This window comes from Zalophus californianus, chromosome 6 (genome assembly GCF_009762305.2).
Source record: "Zalophus californianus isolate mZalCal1 chromosome 6, mZalCal1.pri.v2, whole genome shotgun sequence".
Classification (NCBI taxonomy): domain Eukaryota; kingdom Metazoa; phylum Chordata; class Mammalia; order Carnivora; family Otariidae; genus Zalophus; species Zalophus californianus.
In genome coordinates this window covers 103853213-103870862 of record NC_045600.1, presented here as the reverse complement: position 1 = coordinate 103870862, position 17650 = coordinate 103853213, and the positions used below count along the sequence as shown (strand labels likewise).

The 17650-nt window shown below is 37.0% G+C and overlaps 1 protein-coding gene across 8 annotated transcripts in view; it reads right to left on the bottom strand.

Annotated features, from left to right (window-relative positions):
• The window catches only part of USP3 (ubiquitin specific peptidase 3), a 105107-nt gene that overhangs the window by 40356 nt on the left and 47101 nt on the right, over positions 1 to 17650 (bottom strand). For all 8 annotated transcript variants that reach the window (XM_027569215.1, XM_027569213.1, XM_027569211.1 and 5 more), the window contains 5 exons: positions 12581 to 12664; positions 9366 to 9447; positions 8063 to 8145; positions 6575 to 6688; positions 3519 to 3632 (listed from right to left, as the gene is read on the bottom strand). In XM_027569215.1, coding sequence (XP_027425016.1) covers positions 3519 to 3632; positions 6575 to 6688; positions 8063 to 8145; positions 9366 to 9447; positions 12581 to 12664 — 477 coding nt within the window. The remainder of the gene's footprint in view (positions 1 to 3518; positions 3633 to 6574; positions 6689 to 8062; positions 8146 to 9365; positions 9448 to 12580; positions 12665 to 17650) is intronic.

Genomic DNA, 17650 nt, shown 5'->3' with positions numbered 1-17650 from the left:
GTCCACTCTTGATTTCAGCTCAGGTCATGATCTCAGGGTCCTGGGATCAGGCCCCACATAGGGCTCCGAGTGCAGTGTGTAGTCTGCTTGAGATTCTCTCCCTCTCCCTCTGCCCATCCCACTCTGCCCCTCTGCTTACTAGTATGTGCTCTCTCTCTGAAATAAATAAAATCTTAAAAAAACGAACAACACCATAAACTTTTAAGTTACTTTTCTGAAAAGGAAAGGGACAGGAAAAGCAGGGCATACTAGGAAGCCGTAAGAAGTGTGGTAAGTAGATATGCATGTTGGAAAGGCCAAACTTTGGCAAAAGTTTATACTGCTGGGTAATTGGCTTTTGGTTTGAGTGGGAAAAAAGAAAGAATAGTTTTGGTGGTTTCTACACAAAAGCTGTTGATTATATTTACTATATATATATATATGTATTTTTTTTTTTTTTTTGCATTACTTAATGAATGAAAGTTGTTCCTGGGCGCCTGGGTGGCTCAGTTGGTTGGGCGACTGCCTTCGGCTCAGGTCATGATCCTGGAGTCCCAGGATCAAGTCCCGCATTGGGCTCCCTGCTCAGCAGGGAGTCTGCTTCTCCCTCTGACCCTCCCCCCTCTCATGTGCTCTCTCTCTTATTCTCTCTCTCAAATAAAATCTTTAAAAAAAAAAAAGAAAGTTGTTCCTACTTCCACATGCATGTGTATTTCAGAGTCCTCATATTTCATTCCAAGTGATCAAATTCCCCAGACCTTGTCATAGGTTAATCAAGGAAAATGGGCTTTCTAACCCCTTTTAAAAATTTATTTTGTCAGGCTCCCTGCTCGGCAGGAAGCCCACTTCTCCCTCTCCCACTCCCCCCTGCTTGTGTTTCCTCTCCTACTGTGTCTCTGTCAAATAAATAAAATCTTTAAAAAAAAGGAGGGGGGGCGCCTGGGTGGTTTAGTGGTTAAGCATCTGCCTTTGACTCGGATCATGATCCCAGGGTCCTGGGATAGAGCCCCACATCAGGCTCCCTGCTTGGCGGGAAGCCTGTTTCTCCCTCTCCCACTCCCCCCTGCTTGTGTTCCCTCTCTCACTGTGTCTCCCTGTGTCAAATAAATAAAATCTTTAAAATAAATAAATAAATAAATAAATAAATAAATAAAATTTATTTTGTGATCATAAATATAACAGAAACATAGTTCAAGACTCATGGCACTTCCACACAGGCAGGCCACGTTACAGGAACTTTACCCTGCATACCTAATACGAGTACCAGCTATAGGAAGAAAGCCCTACATCTCCCTGCCTCACCCCTGGGTGTTGTGCAGTGACCTTACACTTAAGCTTTATCCCAATCTCAAGATCTAGATCTAATCAAGAGAAAATTATTCGTCGATTACAAGAAAATGGGGACCAAGCTCAATTACTGTGAAACTGAGAAAGCCTTGCTAAGAATACACAGGCATTCTACTCCCATCAGTCACTAAGGAATCTAAGAGTTCATGTGAATTAGGAATCACTCCAGAAACTCAACTTGGTCACCTTCTCCAAGAGTCTTTTCCTTTCATTGCTAAGGATACAGAATGGGCAAAATTAAGCAGCTAAAAATTAAATCATGCTCACAGCTGGGCTATAGAAACTTTATATAAAGGGCAGAGATGTGGGCAGATTTTGAGGAAAAGTAGAATTCTATTGAATAAAAGTTTCATACAGTTTCTAAACTCCCGCTTAAGAATAAAGGACCTGAATCACCATGGGAACCAAGCAGAACAGTATAAAGTGAGTTGGTAGGCTTCACTCAGGCATGTGGACAAATGACTGCTGACACATCTATTCTTTACCAATTCCACAAAGACCTGAGTCCTAACTCTGATCCTAACACCTACTAGATGTGTAAGATTGAACAAGTTCTTCCTCCTCTCTCTGTTTTGTCTTTTTTAAAATGGAGTTAACACTTCCTACCTTGATGGGAATTTTGTGGTTGTGTTTTTTAATGAAGATCAGATATAAAAGGCCTAAAGTGCTAGACACATAGCATTCAATAAATAGAAACTAATTTTATATAATAATAAAACACAAAGACTAAAGTCCCTATCAAGAGTCTAACTAGGAGACTATATTAGAAATGTTATATTAAGTCCAAACCTGGTTAGTGGTAACTTAGCAGTCATTTCCACCTTTCCTACTTGGGAGTCAAGAAACTTTAAAATCCTTGCAAAATTAGTCTCTTCTAAGAGGAAATTTAAATGTCACAATATATAAAAGAAGTTTCCGTCAAAATAAAGAGCAGGGGTAACAACAGTCACTCACATCAGATCCTCAAGGCTAGACTTCTCGAGTAAGGCAACAAATGTCAGTTCTTTGAGGTTATTACCTTTTTTTGAATTATATTATGTTAATCACCATACATTACATCATTAGTTTTTGATGTAGTGTTCCATGATTCATTGTTTGCGTATAACACCCAGTGCTACCTTTTAAACATTTTTCTATACTACTAATATATCTAAATCACTATTAGGCAATAGAGCAAGATAAACTACTAAGTCTTACTACATACAGCATGCTGGGTATTTTTGTTTTTGTTTTTTTCAAAAGGAGAGGGATGTACATTAGAGAGGGATGTACAAACTCCTGACTAGCAAGAGCACAGACCTGCTTCAGAAGGACAAAATCAGAAGGTGGCAAAGGCTGTTGTCGAACACCTGCAGTGCCTCAAATCTGCTGTTACCTGCATCCCTACCGAGAGGACTAACCTAGGAGAAGAGGCAGATTCCTCTGACAGCAAGGCTGTTTCCCTCCTCAAGTGATGCTATAGAGAGAGCAAGGAAAACACAGTGACTCTAGAGCCACATTAGGATGTGGTCCAGCTACCTTTTGCAAACTGAATCCCAACAGACCTGACTTCAGAACCCAGCCCAGAACAGTGAATTTCAGACCACAGATTTCTACAGATTACATTTGGATGTTTTTTTAGTTGAAATAACAAGATGGTGTATGATGGTGTATGATCATCATAAGATTTTGAAAGAATGGAATTTTGTCCAGTATGTGTTCCTAAATTATTTACAAGGGCATGTAAGTTACTTATAAGGGCTTTGTTTTTAGAACAAAATATCCTACCATTTGTTAAAGACATTGTTAATGTCTATGTATTATTTAAACACACACATTTGTCTAGTCAAATGATCCAATTGCCGTTCTTCTCCTTTTAAAAACAACACAAAAAGGGCACCTGGGTGACTGAGTTGGTTAAGCATCCGACTCTTGATTTCGGCTGAGGTCATGATCTTAGGGTTGTGGGATTGAGCCCCACGTTGGGCTGTGCGCCAGGCGTGGAGACTGCTTAAGATTCTCTCTCTGCCCCTCTCCCAAACCCTCCTCCCCGCTCCCCCACTCTAAAAAAATAAAAATAAAAAAATAAAATAAAACCAGTCTTTAATAAATACCTTCTTATTATTTAGAATACCACCATTTCATAGGAAACTGTTCCAGGAACAGCATAAAGACTAATATTAATGTTTTAAATATTCTTAAGTAATACTTACCTAAAATTTGGCATAATCTTCCAAACAACATAAAATAAGGACTCTGGGCTAAATGCAGTCTGGCTACCTTGCCATAAAGCACAGAGTGTCTTTCTGAACTCTTCCACTAAAGACCTGGAAAAGAAGAAGGGATGATACCGCTGGCATTAGAGAGAGGCTACTGTTTCAATACATAATGTCCAACTGTCTACAATTCATAATAAAAAATATAAACATAAAAAGGGTTTGGCTTCTTCTAAACTAACTCTGACAGTTAAGTAAGAGCATCTCAAAAACCCACATAAATTGCAGTAATTACAGACAAGACTAGTTTTTAACTATATGGTGAACTTTGTGCCAAAGTAATGCCATACTTGTAGAATAAAGCAATAGATACAAACCAAATTACTTTAAAATGTACATTTTTAAAAAACTTAAAACAAGTAACAGATTCTCTTTCTCCATTTCCTGCAGTTTTCTTTCTTGCCCCTCACAAGGAACACTTCCCAGACCTCAGCGAGTGACCATCTGTTCATCTCTGCCTCAGACAGTTCAGCTGGACACAAAGTTTCAATACTCAACTCTATACCAGGACTTCCAAATCCAAATCTGAAAGCCAGATTTTCTCGCGACCACTTTTAGTCAGGTTTCTCCAGTTTCCAAGATGAATTTTCTCCTGGATGTCCTCGTCACTTCAAACTCAATGTGCACTAAAGCTGCTCTCTATACTCTCTCTACAATCCTCCAATACCCATTCTTCTCTTCTCTCATAGAAACAGAACTTTCCATTTTTGCTCGGCAAAAGAACTTCTGGAATAAAAAACTTTGAGTGTGTTCAACTTCTGAGAAATTCCCTTAAAGAGAAATAGTCCTCATTAACCCCTTCCTTCTTCCTTCTAGTTGGAAGGACGAAATGGTGGTACTCCAGCATCACTCTGAGCTATGTGGACGACAGCCCTACACTAGGGTTGGTGGAACAGAAAGCTAGGAGGAGCCTGATGATTGTGGCAAACAGCCCTAGATGGATAATCTCCAGCTTTTACATGAGAAAATAAACAATGGATGTTTAAGTCACTATTAATTTTTTCTATGTATGTAGCTAGAATGAAATACCTCCAATAACTAACTAAACTGAAACATCTCCAAACAACTTTAATATCTGTATGTCAATACAATACCATACTCACAAATACCTGATTGATATCTCAGAGAATCTCAATAACTCCTTGCTCAACCCCTGTCATCCAGTAGGTCCCTAAGATACAGATCATATTTTTTACTTCCTAGTACCTGAACCCTCTCCCTGTATTTGAGGAATTCCCCACCTTAAGAGTCTTGGTTAAGAGACTGCCTCCCACTATGGAAGCTGGAAAGGCCAGATACTTGCTGTCTCAAACCCCCTTGCAGCCAGGGCTCAGGTACATGGCCTGAGTTCTGCCTATTTGAAGCAGAAGTTAGTGATGCAAAGCTGAGGCAGTGACAAATCCTTTCTGGTGACAAAGAGCATCATCTGGAGTGCAGGGGCAGCAATAACAGCAGCATTCACCCAGCACCCACTCTAACAGTGCTGGTAATAAGAACTTTGGTGTCACACACTGGGCAGTGTGTTGTCATGGGTCAGTGATGTTATGGAAGCAGTGATATCCTTATGGGATAGAGTTCCATGGGGTAAGTGCAGCAATGGTCCTGGATGTCTAGATTCCAGACCTGATTTTCCACCCATCCAGTAACAGCTTACCAACAGACCTGCATTAAGTTCTTTTTCGGCCTAAAATGGCCAGAGCCAATTTCTGCAGTTTGTAACTAAACCCTAAATGACACTAACGCATCAAATACTACTAATTCTCCTCTTAACTTCTGTGAAGATGTATTTTTTTCTTCCTTACTTCACTGCTGTCTCATCCAACCCAGCTACTATAAAGTGTGAAGTCTCCTTGAATGCAGGCATTTTCCAGTTCATCCTATATGCTGCTACTAAAGCAAACTCTTAAGATATCAATTGTTGTGGTATGATTCCATCCCTACTCCAATGCCTGGCTTTAAAGTTCCCTGGTATTTTGGCTCTATCCATACTGCATACTATTCTAATATGTTCTATCCTAATCTCCCTGAGTCACTTAGGCAGAACAATGTCAGATTATAAAATGGCTTTTCAGAATGTGTGGGGATGGGGTGTATGGGAGCTGGGATGGGCTGGCAGAAAAAACATTACATTAAAATATATACAAATTAGGAGCACCTGGGTGGCTCAGCCGGTTAAGCATCCGACTTGGTTTCAGCTCAGGTCATGATCTCAGGGTCATGAGACTGAGCCCTGTGTTGGGCTCTGCGCTGGGCCTGGAGCTACTTGGGATTCTCTCTTTCACTCTGCCCTTCCCCGCCCCAGCTTATGCATATGTGTGCTCGCTCTCTTTAAAAAAAATATATGTGCATATATATGTACATATATATGTATATATACACACACATACAAACACACATATATATAAACACATACACAAATTATAAATCAGAGCCTTATTTCAGTAACGTTAAGATATGAAAAAAACTCTGCCCATTACAATCATAATATAGATCTTCTGAACATCAAATGGAGCACAGCTGCACTGAATTTGCATACATATTGGTTCTCAATAATCATTTGTCAATTTTTCCCTCTCCATATCAACTAAAAATTGGCTATATTGCCCCATAATTAATTTGATGACTACAAATTAATTTTATTTTCCAAAACAGATTTATCTAACACTGTAAGACAAATCAATTCACAAAGACTAATGATATTCATGCTGGTCTACACCTAGAACTGTGTTTCATATACAGATGTCAATTTTAGAGCTCAAATCCACAAAGACTTAATATGTAGAGAGCTAAATTTATTCTCCTATTAGGTAAATAGAAATAAAAGAATTCCAACAATTATTAAGATCATTAGCTAGACAGTTAAACCCAGGTTTTAGAAGAAGAGTGTTTTAAAATGCATGTGCCTATGAACTCACATAATACAATGGAAATCACCAATAAGAGTCCCTTGTTTTGTATCTCAAAGCCAGAAAGGATATATTCTTAGAACTCACACATTGTTATCCCCTTGGCTCCTGGTGTGGTATGTTCGCCTTCCTGCTGTTTTCCCATTCCTTAACTCCACAGCGGGCAGTTCTTTGAAATAACAGCAAAACTGCTCAATGTTACTATTTTAAAAGGAAGGGAATAAAATTATTTTAAAAAGAAGAAAGAAGGAAAAAGAAAGAAAGAAAGGAAGAAAAGAAAAGAAAAAGAGAGAGAGAGAAAGAAGAAAGAAAAAACAAAAGAATTTACTAGGACTGTAAAGAAAGTTCTATAAAACCTACATGTGAATTTTTTAAATGTGATCTTTCAATTTCTCAAGAAATTGCTTTGAGTTTCCCCATTAAGTTTCCTCATTTACTCTAAGAAAACAGTATTAACTGATGACTTTGTAGAAATGAACAAAGAAAGAACTTAAAGCAAAATCTATTCCAAAAAATCCTGAATTCTGGGGCACCCACTGGCTCAGTTAGAAGAGCATACAACTCAGTCTTGAGGTTGTGAGTTCAAGCCCCACACTGGTTGTAGAGACAACTTAAATAAATAAAACTTAAAAAAATTTTTTTAATCCTCAATTCCCCTCCCCCAAAGGTTGTCACCATTTTTTCTTTATGGTACCTGTTCCCAAGTATTCAATAATTTCCTCAAATAAAAGCAAACCATGAAACCAACCGTACTGTTTAGATATACAGTCAAGAGTATTAAGGAGAATTCAGTAGTGACTTGAATTTCTTATTTGAACAAGACTAGATAAACCAAGAGATAGTACCTTCAAGGAGGGATCAAGTATGACTTCTGCTCCTTGTTTGCAAGGTGGCCTTGGGAAGAGAATTAATTCTGGCCTTTGATGCCACATTAAAATCTACAAGTACATGACTTTCAAAATAATTTCTTCTACATAACTGAGGTCAGCCTTGTTGGGTATTTTATTTTTGCTACTTATCTTACATTTTAAAGATCTTCTAAACATCCAATCTTATGACCATATTTAAGACTTAACTAATGATCGGATTAAATTCTCTCAACAAGGTTCTCTGTAGTCCAGGGGTCTGCTGGCCAAATCTGGTCCTGGGCCACTGAGCTCTTACATTTTTAGAGTTGTTTAAAAAGTGTGGAGGTGGAGGGCAGGGGAGGAGGAGAAGATAGGAGACAGACTGTGTGTGGCATGCAGAGACTAAAATCCTTACTGTCTGGCCTTTAAATGAAGAAGTTTGCGGGCCTGTGCTCTAGTTTATTCAAGAAGCAATAGGAGATAAATAATAACAACTAACAGTTATTTACTGGTGGGCACTGTTCTAAACCCTTTATATAAATTATTTAATCTTCCCAACCATCCTATGAGGCAGAACTATTACCCTTGATTTTACTGACGAGGAAACTGAGGCACAGGGAACTGACCAGAGTTAGTGGCAGAGACAGAATGTGAACCCAGAGTCTTTCCTCCTAACCATTACACTAGAAACTAACACCAGCACCTTAAGCTCTGACGTTGACAGTACCTGAGTGACTGAAGGATGGCATTCATGAAACATGTGTTCCCCAGATTCCGGAGGCCTGTGGCACAGATGGCAGCGGTGCTTCCCTGCAAAATGGGACAAGAGAGGCCATCAGTAATACCAAGAGAAGGACGTGTCAGACATCAAAGCAAAGACCTATATTTGAAACTCTAGCATCAAGCCAGTTTGGAATTGGTCCTTCTTTGTCCAATGAATATTTCAAACTCTCATTCTACTTTCTGTAGAAGTGTCCAGATATTTTTAGAAGCCTGATTCTGATCCTGGGATTGTTCTACATGGGAGTACCTCATGGAAGCTTATGAGGAAACCAGCATTAATGAAAACCATGGAGTACAAATTTGAAAACCAGGAAGATCCTTAAAAGAAATGAAGTTTAAGACAATGCTTTCATAAGATTTTATTAAAACTACTACAAATTGAAAAGATATAAACATTTACCTGAAATATTCACCCCCAAACGTTTAACTATGCCATGCATAAATGACCAATACATGTATTCCTAGCAATGGGATATCAATCTTTAAAAACTACCTGAATTTCCCTTGAAGACCAAGGCTTGATTTTCTGATTAGCTCTACAAATGCACTGTAACATCTGAATACTACACCTGAGAAGAGAATCTACCAATCCAACCCAAAGCATCTCTGCCCATAACTCAGATGGCCAGAGAGCACTTTAGCTCTTTCTTTCACAAAATCCTAACATTTTAACTAAGTAACTGCATGTCTAAACATAACTAGTGTGATAGCAGAAAGGCAGATGCAGGGCAAAATTACTAATGTATTTAAAAGTATTTAGTGATCTTTAAATTTTATTAATTTATTAATGGATCATACATCTGGTAACAGATGGTTACCAGAATGAGGAAGCACATTCTTTCGTGGTGAAACTGTATTAATGAAATCCTAAGAAATAAAACTTACCAAAACTTCAGACCCATAGAATTTGCACTTAGAACCTTTAACAGAAAAAAAGCAAAGATCTTTGGGATCCTTAGAAACAGAGTAGTGAGACACATGAACAGGCTTTAAGAGTGAACACTTGCTAAGGTAGAGGAGCACAGTAGTAATCCTGATGGCAGGAAGGCACTGACAGATGGACAAAATGGAGTATTTAGTTACATCAAGAATCATTAGTACAAGTGGCAAACATTTTGTAAAATATACCAAATCCAAGGCATACATTTATGAAAGTTTATAAGGAGCAACATTAATGTTAGAGTTGTAATAAAACAGTGATGAGATCTCAACCAATTCTTACATTTGTATATATTTTAATTACTTACATTTACTTTTAACAACTTGCTGTTTAGTGATGAGTTTTCCAAAAGTTTTCTTTTCCTATGCCTATCAGCTGTGAAAGCTGAGCTATTAAAACACAAACAGATAGTCAAAAAGACATTAACACAAACATACTAGACAGCAGGTTAAAAAATAAACGTTGCTGTTCTAAGGGTCTGGGGTATAGAGCCCTGCCTGGCTGCTTAGCAAGGCCAGGAAGTGACCTGTTAGGCCCGCTGTGGCCCACAAGCATTTTAAGTAAGTGGGGAGTTCCATTTTCCTTGGCAATCCCCACTACTCCTCTACAAGGTGGGCTGCAAGCGTCTACCACCAGGCATCTCCCAGAAAAGCTGGCCAGGTAGATGTAGTCTGTGAGACAATCCCTCTTCACTACCACTACCTGCCTAATTGACTGCGAAACTTCAGAAATGAGAAGACCCATTCCTCACAACAAAAGGAAAACCCTTGTCTGATATGATTATACTGAGATTTAACATTAAGTCTCAAATACTATGCTACTTCTTTCCCAATTTTGATAAAAATTTCCTATTTTGCTCATTTTCATAACAGATTATGATATAATCTGAATTTCTGGAAAATAAATTATAGGCACATAGATATATACAAATTAATTCGATTCAGCTATGCTACAAAGGATATTCTGAAACAAATTCTAATTAGCATGGATATTCTGAATTAAAATTTTTCAAAATTTTTCTTGATAAGAGATATTTTGCTTAAATTTTATCAGAAAATAATTCTTTCAAAGGATTCCTTTAAAATTATTATATATCAGGAGATCTCATCTAAAAGAAGTAAAAATTATCATTTTTTACTATTAATATATAAAAAACTACCAAAAACTGTAGTTTCCACTGCAGACTAAAGCCCACATTTGAACAACACAGACTTTTTAAAGTCTGCCAATTCTTTTCCATCTTCTAAAAAGTATGAGGGTAGTCCAAAGTAAATGCATGATTATTTAATTTCCACATGAACTATAGTATCTTTGGAGCATCAGATCTAGTGAGTTACTTCAAAACTAAAAATATTCTTAGGCAACATGTCCTCAGAACTGTGTGTATATCCCTCTCAGAGTATCAGTGAATACAAGGTAAGAAAAGACCAATTCCATATATTACAGTGTCAAGTTATTCCTTCACAATTCTGTAAGTAAGGAGGCTGAATCACAAGCACTACACACACACACACACACACACACACACACACACACACCTTAGCAACAAGCCTAACAGTTTTCAGTTTTAACCTATATACACATTCAGCTTTTTAAAATATAAGTTATTAAATATTATCCTCAGCCATTCTCAAAATGGCAGAATTCACTAGATCCACACTAATACAGTAGCCACTTACTACATGTGGATATATAAAGTTAAATTAACTAAACTTACATAAAATTAAAAACAGTTCCTCGGTCATTGCTAGCCACTTTTCAACTGCTCTGCATAAGACTACTGTATAGGACAGTGCAGATTATACAACACTTTCGTCACTTCAGTAAGTTCTTTTACACAGTGCACTTCTAGAGGATATGCAGAAGAGTCTAAAGTAAAACACAAATATAATCACAGTTTTGAAACTGTGGTTTCCACTACAGACTAAAGCCCAAATTTGAAGAACAGAAAAATGAACCCAAGTAACGTTTTTCAACACAGGAGGAGGACTGCAAGGTAGACTTTTCAGTGGGACCAAGCGGAAGTATAGAAAAGGAACTCTGACATCTTTTACCGGATGAAGTGGTCAATGGAAATAAAAGATCTGATAACTGCATAAATGCATGTACATCCTTGAATATCCTCTTTTCCCTTTGACTTAGTTCTGATACATTTATTTGGGATTGAGAGGTAGTCTTTTCTTAGAGAAAACTGTAAGTGGCAGAAAAAATATTCTGGTAGCTACCCACTTCTCTGACAAAAAACATCACCACACTAAAGAGTGACATTACATAATTATTGTGGGAATGTCCTACTTGTTAATTATGACAATTTCAGACAAAAATATTTGGGTCTGTGTATCTGTACCTCTGTCTCTAATCCTAGATAGGGCTTCTGCTCCTCTACTTCAGATTACAAGAAGGGAAGAAGCACTTTGAAAAAGAGAGGAGCCAAAAGATATCAAGCCGAAAAGTACTTTGATTCAAAGTGTTTTAACAAGTGTAGATTTTAAAGAAATCCATCCTTCTTCCCTTATCAGCTTTGTAATCTATTGTCAACAAGACATGCATAAAGACTTTGGTTAACGAAAACTATACAAGTGTTTTATTCAAAGCACTTAGGCTATTTCCTCTCAATATATGATTTAAAAATATTCTATTGCCTTTAAGTTTGCTAAGGGACTCCTCCTTTTGTATGTTCTCACAATAGTTTTTAAGGTCAACTGTCAAAATAAATTAGATGGCACCTGACGATCAGGGGTGATTTATACAAATTTCACTAGAGTCAGCAGTCATTCCAGGGCCATGCTTCTATCCACTGCATCACTATTTGGATTTCTGTTTATTGCTTCAACTTTGGGTTCAGTGAATTTTATCTGAATAACCTATCTGGCTATAGCAAAAAAATTCTATTCACATAAGTTGTGAATAGAATTTCTTTCTTTATGATGATAAATTTCTTTAGATGACGTAATTTCTTTCTGATGACACAGCATTTCACAATCTATTGTAATTTCAAGTGACACATACAGCCCCTAACAAAAGAGGAAAAGATGAAACTAGGATCTTGTGCTATCCTACAGAAGCAAAGTGGACAATATAATAAAACCTAATTTCCCTTAAAAATAATGCATAAATTTTAGTGCTTCTGAGACCTCACAAAACATGCCTGACAAGGATTTTCTAAAATCATAAGTAACTCTATAATGATTTTCTATCATTTTATGCCCTTTCCTTATACCTCCAAAATTTCCCTTGCAAATCAACTGACCAGAGCTTATAAATTGGTGGGTAATAACTTAAAAAAAAAAAAGGCTCTTGGACTCTTGGCTATGATTTATGATAAATATTAAATGAAATAAATGCTATGACCATTAACTATGGGCACAGTTTCAGATATCCAAAGTTTACTTTATTAACACTTCAATCACACTAAAATCATGATGAAGTTATGGAACTCAATAATAAAACTCCCACTCAAAAATCTGCAAAGACCCCTCAACCCTATTCTATACCCTTCCTTTCCCAAGTCCTATTACTTACTTTTCCAAGTTCTGTAAGTGTTCTCTGACTTTCTGTACCAGTCCCAGCTTGGTGTCATTAACCACAAAATCATCACAGCGATAACTGCAAGAAAAATATTAATCAATGTGTGCAAAGAGCTTGAGGAAACCACATAATGAAATCACTAAAAGGCCTGGCTGCTGCCAAGATGATCACATGGCTCTGCAGCCAGTTACTGTCGGTGGTAAGTTTAAAGAGGACTTGGAATCCACAATGGAATGTTTTTTAAGAGCCTTTTAAAAAAGCCACGTAGGCAATGAACACTAGCTTCTTTTCACATTTTTACTCAAAAGCTCTTCAATTCCTCCTTCAAAAACAAAATAAGCTGCTACATGTGTTACATTCTTTTTAGTGGTGCATAATACATGGAAAATAAAAAGCACCAAGTCAATTCACATAGCATTAAGCCCAAAGCTTTCAGGTAATGCGTCCCAACTCAAAATAATAAGGAATTTGGGGGGAGAAGAGATTTATTATTTTTTTATTAACATATAATGTATTTTTGTTTCAGGGGTACAGGTCTGTGATTCCTCAGTCTTACACAATTCACAGCGCTCACCATAGCACATACCCTCCCCAATGTCCATCACCCAGCCACCCCATCCCTCCCACCCCCCTCCACTCCAGCAACCCTCCCTTTGTTTCCTGAGATTAAGAGTCTCTTATGGTTTGTCTCCCTCTCTGGTTTCACCTTGTTTAATTTTTCCCTCCCTTCCCCTATGATCCTCTGTCTTGTTTCTCAAATTCCTCATATCAGTGAGATCATATAATTGTCTTTCTGGGAGAAGAGATTTAAATGAAGAGCAGGGAAAAGGTAATTAACCTATAGGGACAGTTAAATTTAAAGAAAAAAAACTAAAAATACAGCTATACATTTAAAACAATTTAATTAAAATAAATTGAATTCAGATGGTTGAGAAGAAGAATCTTCATTCAGAGGTGCTAGAAAACAAAAGTATAAAACAGTGGCTACATCTTTTAGGAAACATAACTGCTTTGAAGAAAGTTATTTAAGGTGTTCTTTAAAATTAATATTGTGTGTGTGTGTATTTTAGCAAGTCAATAAGCAAATAAAGGAACTCACACGTAATAAACTTCACCTTCTACATTAGCATTCAATTTTTTCCTGGAATAAGGCCAATTTTAACAAAAACAACTTACAAGCTAGTACCAATATATTCTTTTGAATAGCGGCTTTGTATAAAACCACTTATTAAAACTACCAAAGAATAATGACAGTAATGCTGCCACTCAGCAAATAAAACTTTGAATGCATAGCAATTAGTAAAAATTAGGTCATCTCTAACAGAATCCAAAAAACATTAGAAGAAAATGGGGGAAAGTAATGGGGGGGAAAAAAGATTACACAGAAAAGCATGTATCCTAAGGTCTTTTATTTACAGATGTTAAAATTTCAAGTGAATGCTTTTGAAAACTTCAACTAAAACAGTAATATATATGTAATTAGTTAATGCCCCTCCCCCATTAGCTGAGTACCTATGCTATCAATCAAGAGTCTCTAAAGTATTCTTCAAGTTTCCTGACATTTTCACAAATAGCAAAAGCTACCTTTTACGTCCTGGACTGTTTATCATCAAAGTACCAGCAATGGCAGGAGAAAATTATCAGTTTTATGATAAATATGTAAAATATTAAATCAGTGAAAAGGTTTAATTCCTTGCTTCTTCTCAGCATAATGCTAAGAGAGTAAGGTCTACTCTGTAAATTTAGACTTAAGGCACCTGGTTCCTCAAGAAGCTTAAGCATTCACTGAAGAGTAAAATTATGCTGCCTCTCTAATTCCTCCTTTTCATTTTATGTTTGCATAAATTTATGCATGTATTACAGATAAAACAAGACTCAGTATTCAAAACAAAAACAAGGCTAAATGCTAGTGTTCATCTGGGGAATGAAGTCTAGGAGCAAATTTAGATCACCTTTCATCTATTTACAGTATGCCATAATCTCTAATTGAAAAGTGAACCCCTGAACCTCCATAAAAAAGTCGTTGCTTTGTTTAAACACTGTTTCCAGTTAAATTAAATAACTGTTTTTTTTTTCCTTATTAAAGTAATTCTTTTTGGAGCACCTGGGTGGCTCAGTTGGTTAAGTGTCTGACTCCTGATTTCAGCTTAGGTCACAATCTGAGGGTTGTGAGATCGAGCCCCTTCTTGGGCTCTGAGCTGGGCATGGAGCCTGCTTGAGATTCTCTCCCTCCCCCTCTGCCTCTGCCCCGCCCTAATGCTCTCTCTCTCTAAAAAAAAAAAAAATTAAAAATAAATAAAGTAATTCTTTTTGGTGTGATATGGATTTAGCCTAGGATATAAAACATTTGTTAAAGTAACATTTTTCATATACTGAGTATAGGTTTATTTATGGTTTTGCTCCATTCTAAACTAAACTAATCTGGCTTGACTGGATCTAGTTGCTTCATCTCTCTGAACTTACATCATTGAAGTAAATAAGTTGCTCTAGACTCTAGACCTGTGCTTATGTGGCTGATGCCACTTAAGAATTGAATTTTAATTTTTAGAAAATTCTAATTGATACAAAATTTCACTTAACAACTAAAGCAGTAAAAAATACTTTTCCACTAAACACAATTTTATGGTTTTGGCAAAACTATACTTCACTTTTATTATTACATCACCTAAGATGTATTGCAGTGCACATGATGGGTGCATGTGTCATTTCTAGTATTACATAAGCATATCACAAATCTAGTTTATGTCAACAGATGGTTATTTTTGTATGCAACAATGTAGCACTACAATGTGTTTATCTGAATATTTTATGCAGACAGCAGAGTTACAGTGATAACTATGTAAACAGTAATTGGTAGTTAAGCTGCTACGCTTATTTTAATTATAATGCAAATTATTTTTCTGGCTTAAAAATTAAGAATGAGGGGTGCCTGGGTGGCTCAGTCCTTAAGCAGCTGCCTTTGGCTCAGGTCATGACCCTGGGATCAAGCCCCGCATCGGGCTCCCTGCTCTGTGGGACGCCTGCTTCTCCCTCTCCCACTCCCCCTGCTTGTGTTCCCTCTCTCGCTGTGTCTCTCTGTCAAATAAATAAATAAAATCTTAAAAAAAAAAATTAAGAATGAAAAAAATTTTAACTTTCAAATGAAGGCACACTAACGAGGCAGTATCAAGTGGAGAAGGTATGTCACAAATTTTACAAAGGATGGCAATACAATTTGCTATAGCAGAGAAAAATGAGTAAGTTGTATAAAAGAAGTTTTAAGGTGTGCCTGGGTGGCTCAGTTGGTTAAGTGTCTGCCTTCAGCTCGGGTCATGATCTCAAGGTCCTGCGATCTAGCCCCACATCAGGCTCTCTGCTCAGTGGGGAGTCTGCTTCTCCCTCTTCCCCTCCCCCCACTTGTGCTCTCTCTCTCTCTCTCTCTCTCTCTCTCTCTCTGTCAAATAAATGAATAAATTAAAAAAAAGAAGTTTTAAGATAATACCAAGAGTCATCTTCAGCAAATGCATATTCATTTAATAAGAAGTTGCCTCTCAACAGTCAAAAAATAAAACAGCTAATGAAATTAGAACTAAACATATAACAAAAAAAGTCTGTGATTATTAAATAGGATCTGAGCTTATAATTTTGGCCAACCATAAAATGGCTGGGATTCTTGCTCAACAAAGAGAACCATTTTTAGATGGAAAGATAAAAAATGTAATTATCATTTCAGTTAAGGGAATTAGGTTTTAAAATTTGAGGAAACGATTAAAACAAACATGAAATGTCTTAAATTGACCCACCAAGGGAGTGTCAGTGAATAAAAGACTGTTCTAAGAATATTAAAGATCAATCTATTCAACATTTGAAAAATTGCAAGTACTTTTATTTTGAGCTTTAAATGAGCTTCACAAGAGATACTGACTGACTAACATTCTGGGTATGTTTTGTCTCAAACAACTTCTAAATTTACAAAGAAATGTCTTCATCTAATCAATCTCAAGTTGTAGATACTATATTTTTTAATCTTTTACATCTGTCACTTTCAGCTAGATAGGAAAAAGTTTCTATCAAGACAGACAATGGGGGAGCCTGGGTGGATCAGTCAGTTAAGTGTCTGCCTTCAGTTAAGCATCTGCGTTTGGCTCAGGTCATGGTCCCAGGGTCCTGGGATTGAGCCTTGCATCAGGCTCCCTGCTCAGCGGGGAGCCTGCTTCTTCCTCTCCCCTACTTGTGCATGCTCTCTCAAATAAGTAAAATCTTAAAAAAAAAAAAAGACAATGGGCCAGCTATGTGAGACCCAAAATCTGGATTTACTAGATTTCCCTTATTAATTTCACTGTGTGATACATATTGAAAATATCTGTGTTCTGAAATGGACTGTATCATGGATGCAGTTATTAAAATTGTTCAGTATATATGTACAAATGCTATGAATCATCACCAGTTTATGAAACTGTTATAAAAAAATAGAAGATAATGAATTTAATGACCATAATTCATGATAATGAATTAAATGATCTTTAATATTGTTAGAAAAGTTCTTTGCCAATGTTCACTGCTTCAGTTTGAGTCATGAAAGAGTTTTACAAAGATTTACTGTACTATTTATTCTAATTCAAAAAAAATTTTTTTTAAAGACTTAGAGAGAGAGAGAACATATGTGTGCATGGGGGTAGGGGGAGAGGAAGAAAGAAAATCCTTGAGCAGACTCCCTGCTAAGCATGGAGCCTGACATGGGGCTGTATCCCACAACCCTGAGATCATGACCTGAGCCAAAATCAAGAGTCGGCTGCTCAACCAACTGAGCCACCCAGGCACCCCTCTTTTTTTAAAGATTTTATTTTTAAGTAATCTCTACATCCAATGTGGGGCTCAAAATTCAGGACCCCAAGATCAAGAGTCGCACTCTCCACTGAATGCGCCAGCCAGGCACCCCTCTAATTCAAGATTTTCTTGAAATGAAAGAACACCTGCCAATATTCAATAAATAGAAAACATCCAAGTATGATTTACATTTTTTTCCCTGTATCACAGGGCACATGAATGAGCTCAATTTAAAGATCCAAGGAAAGAAAAAGCTTA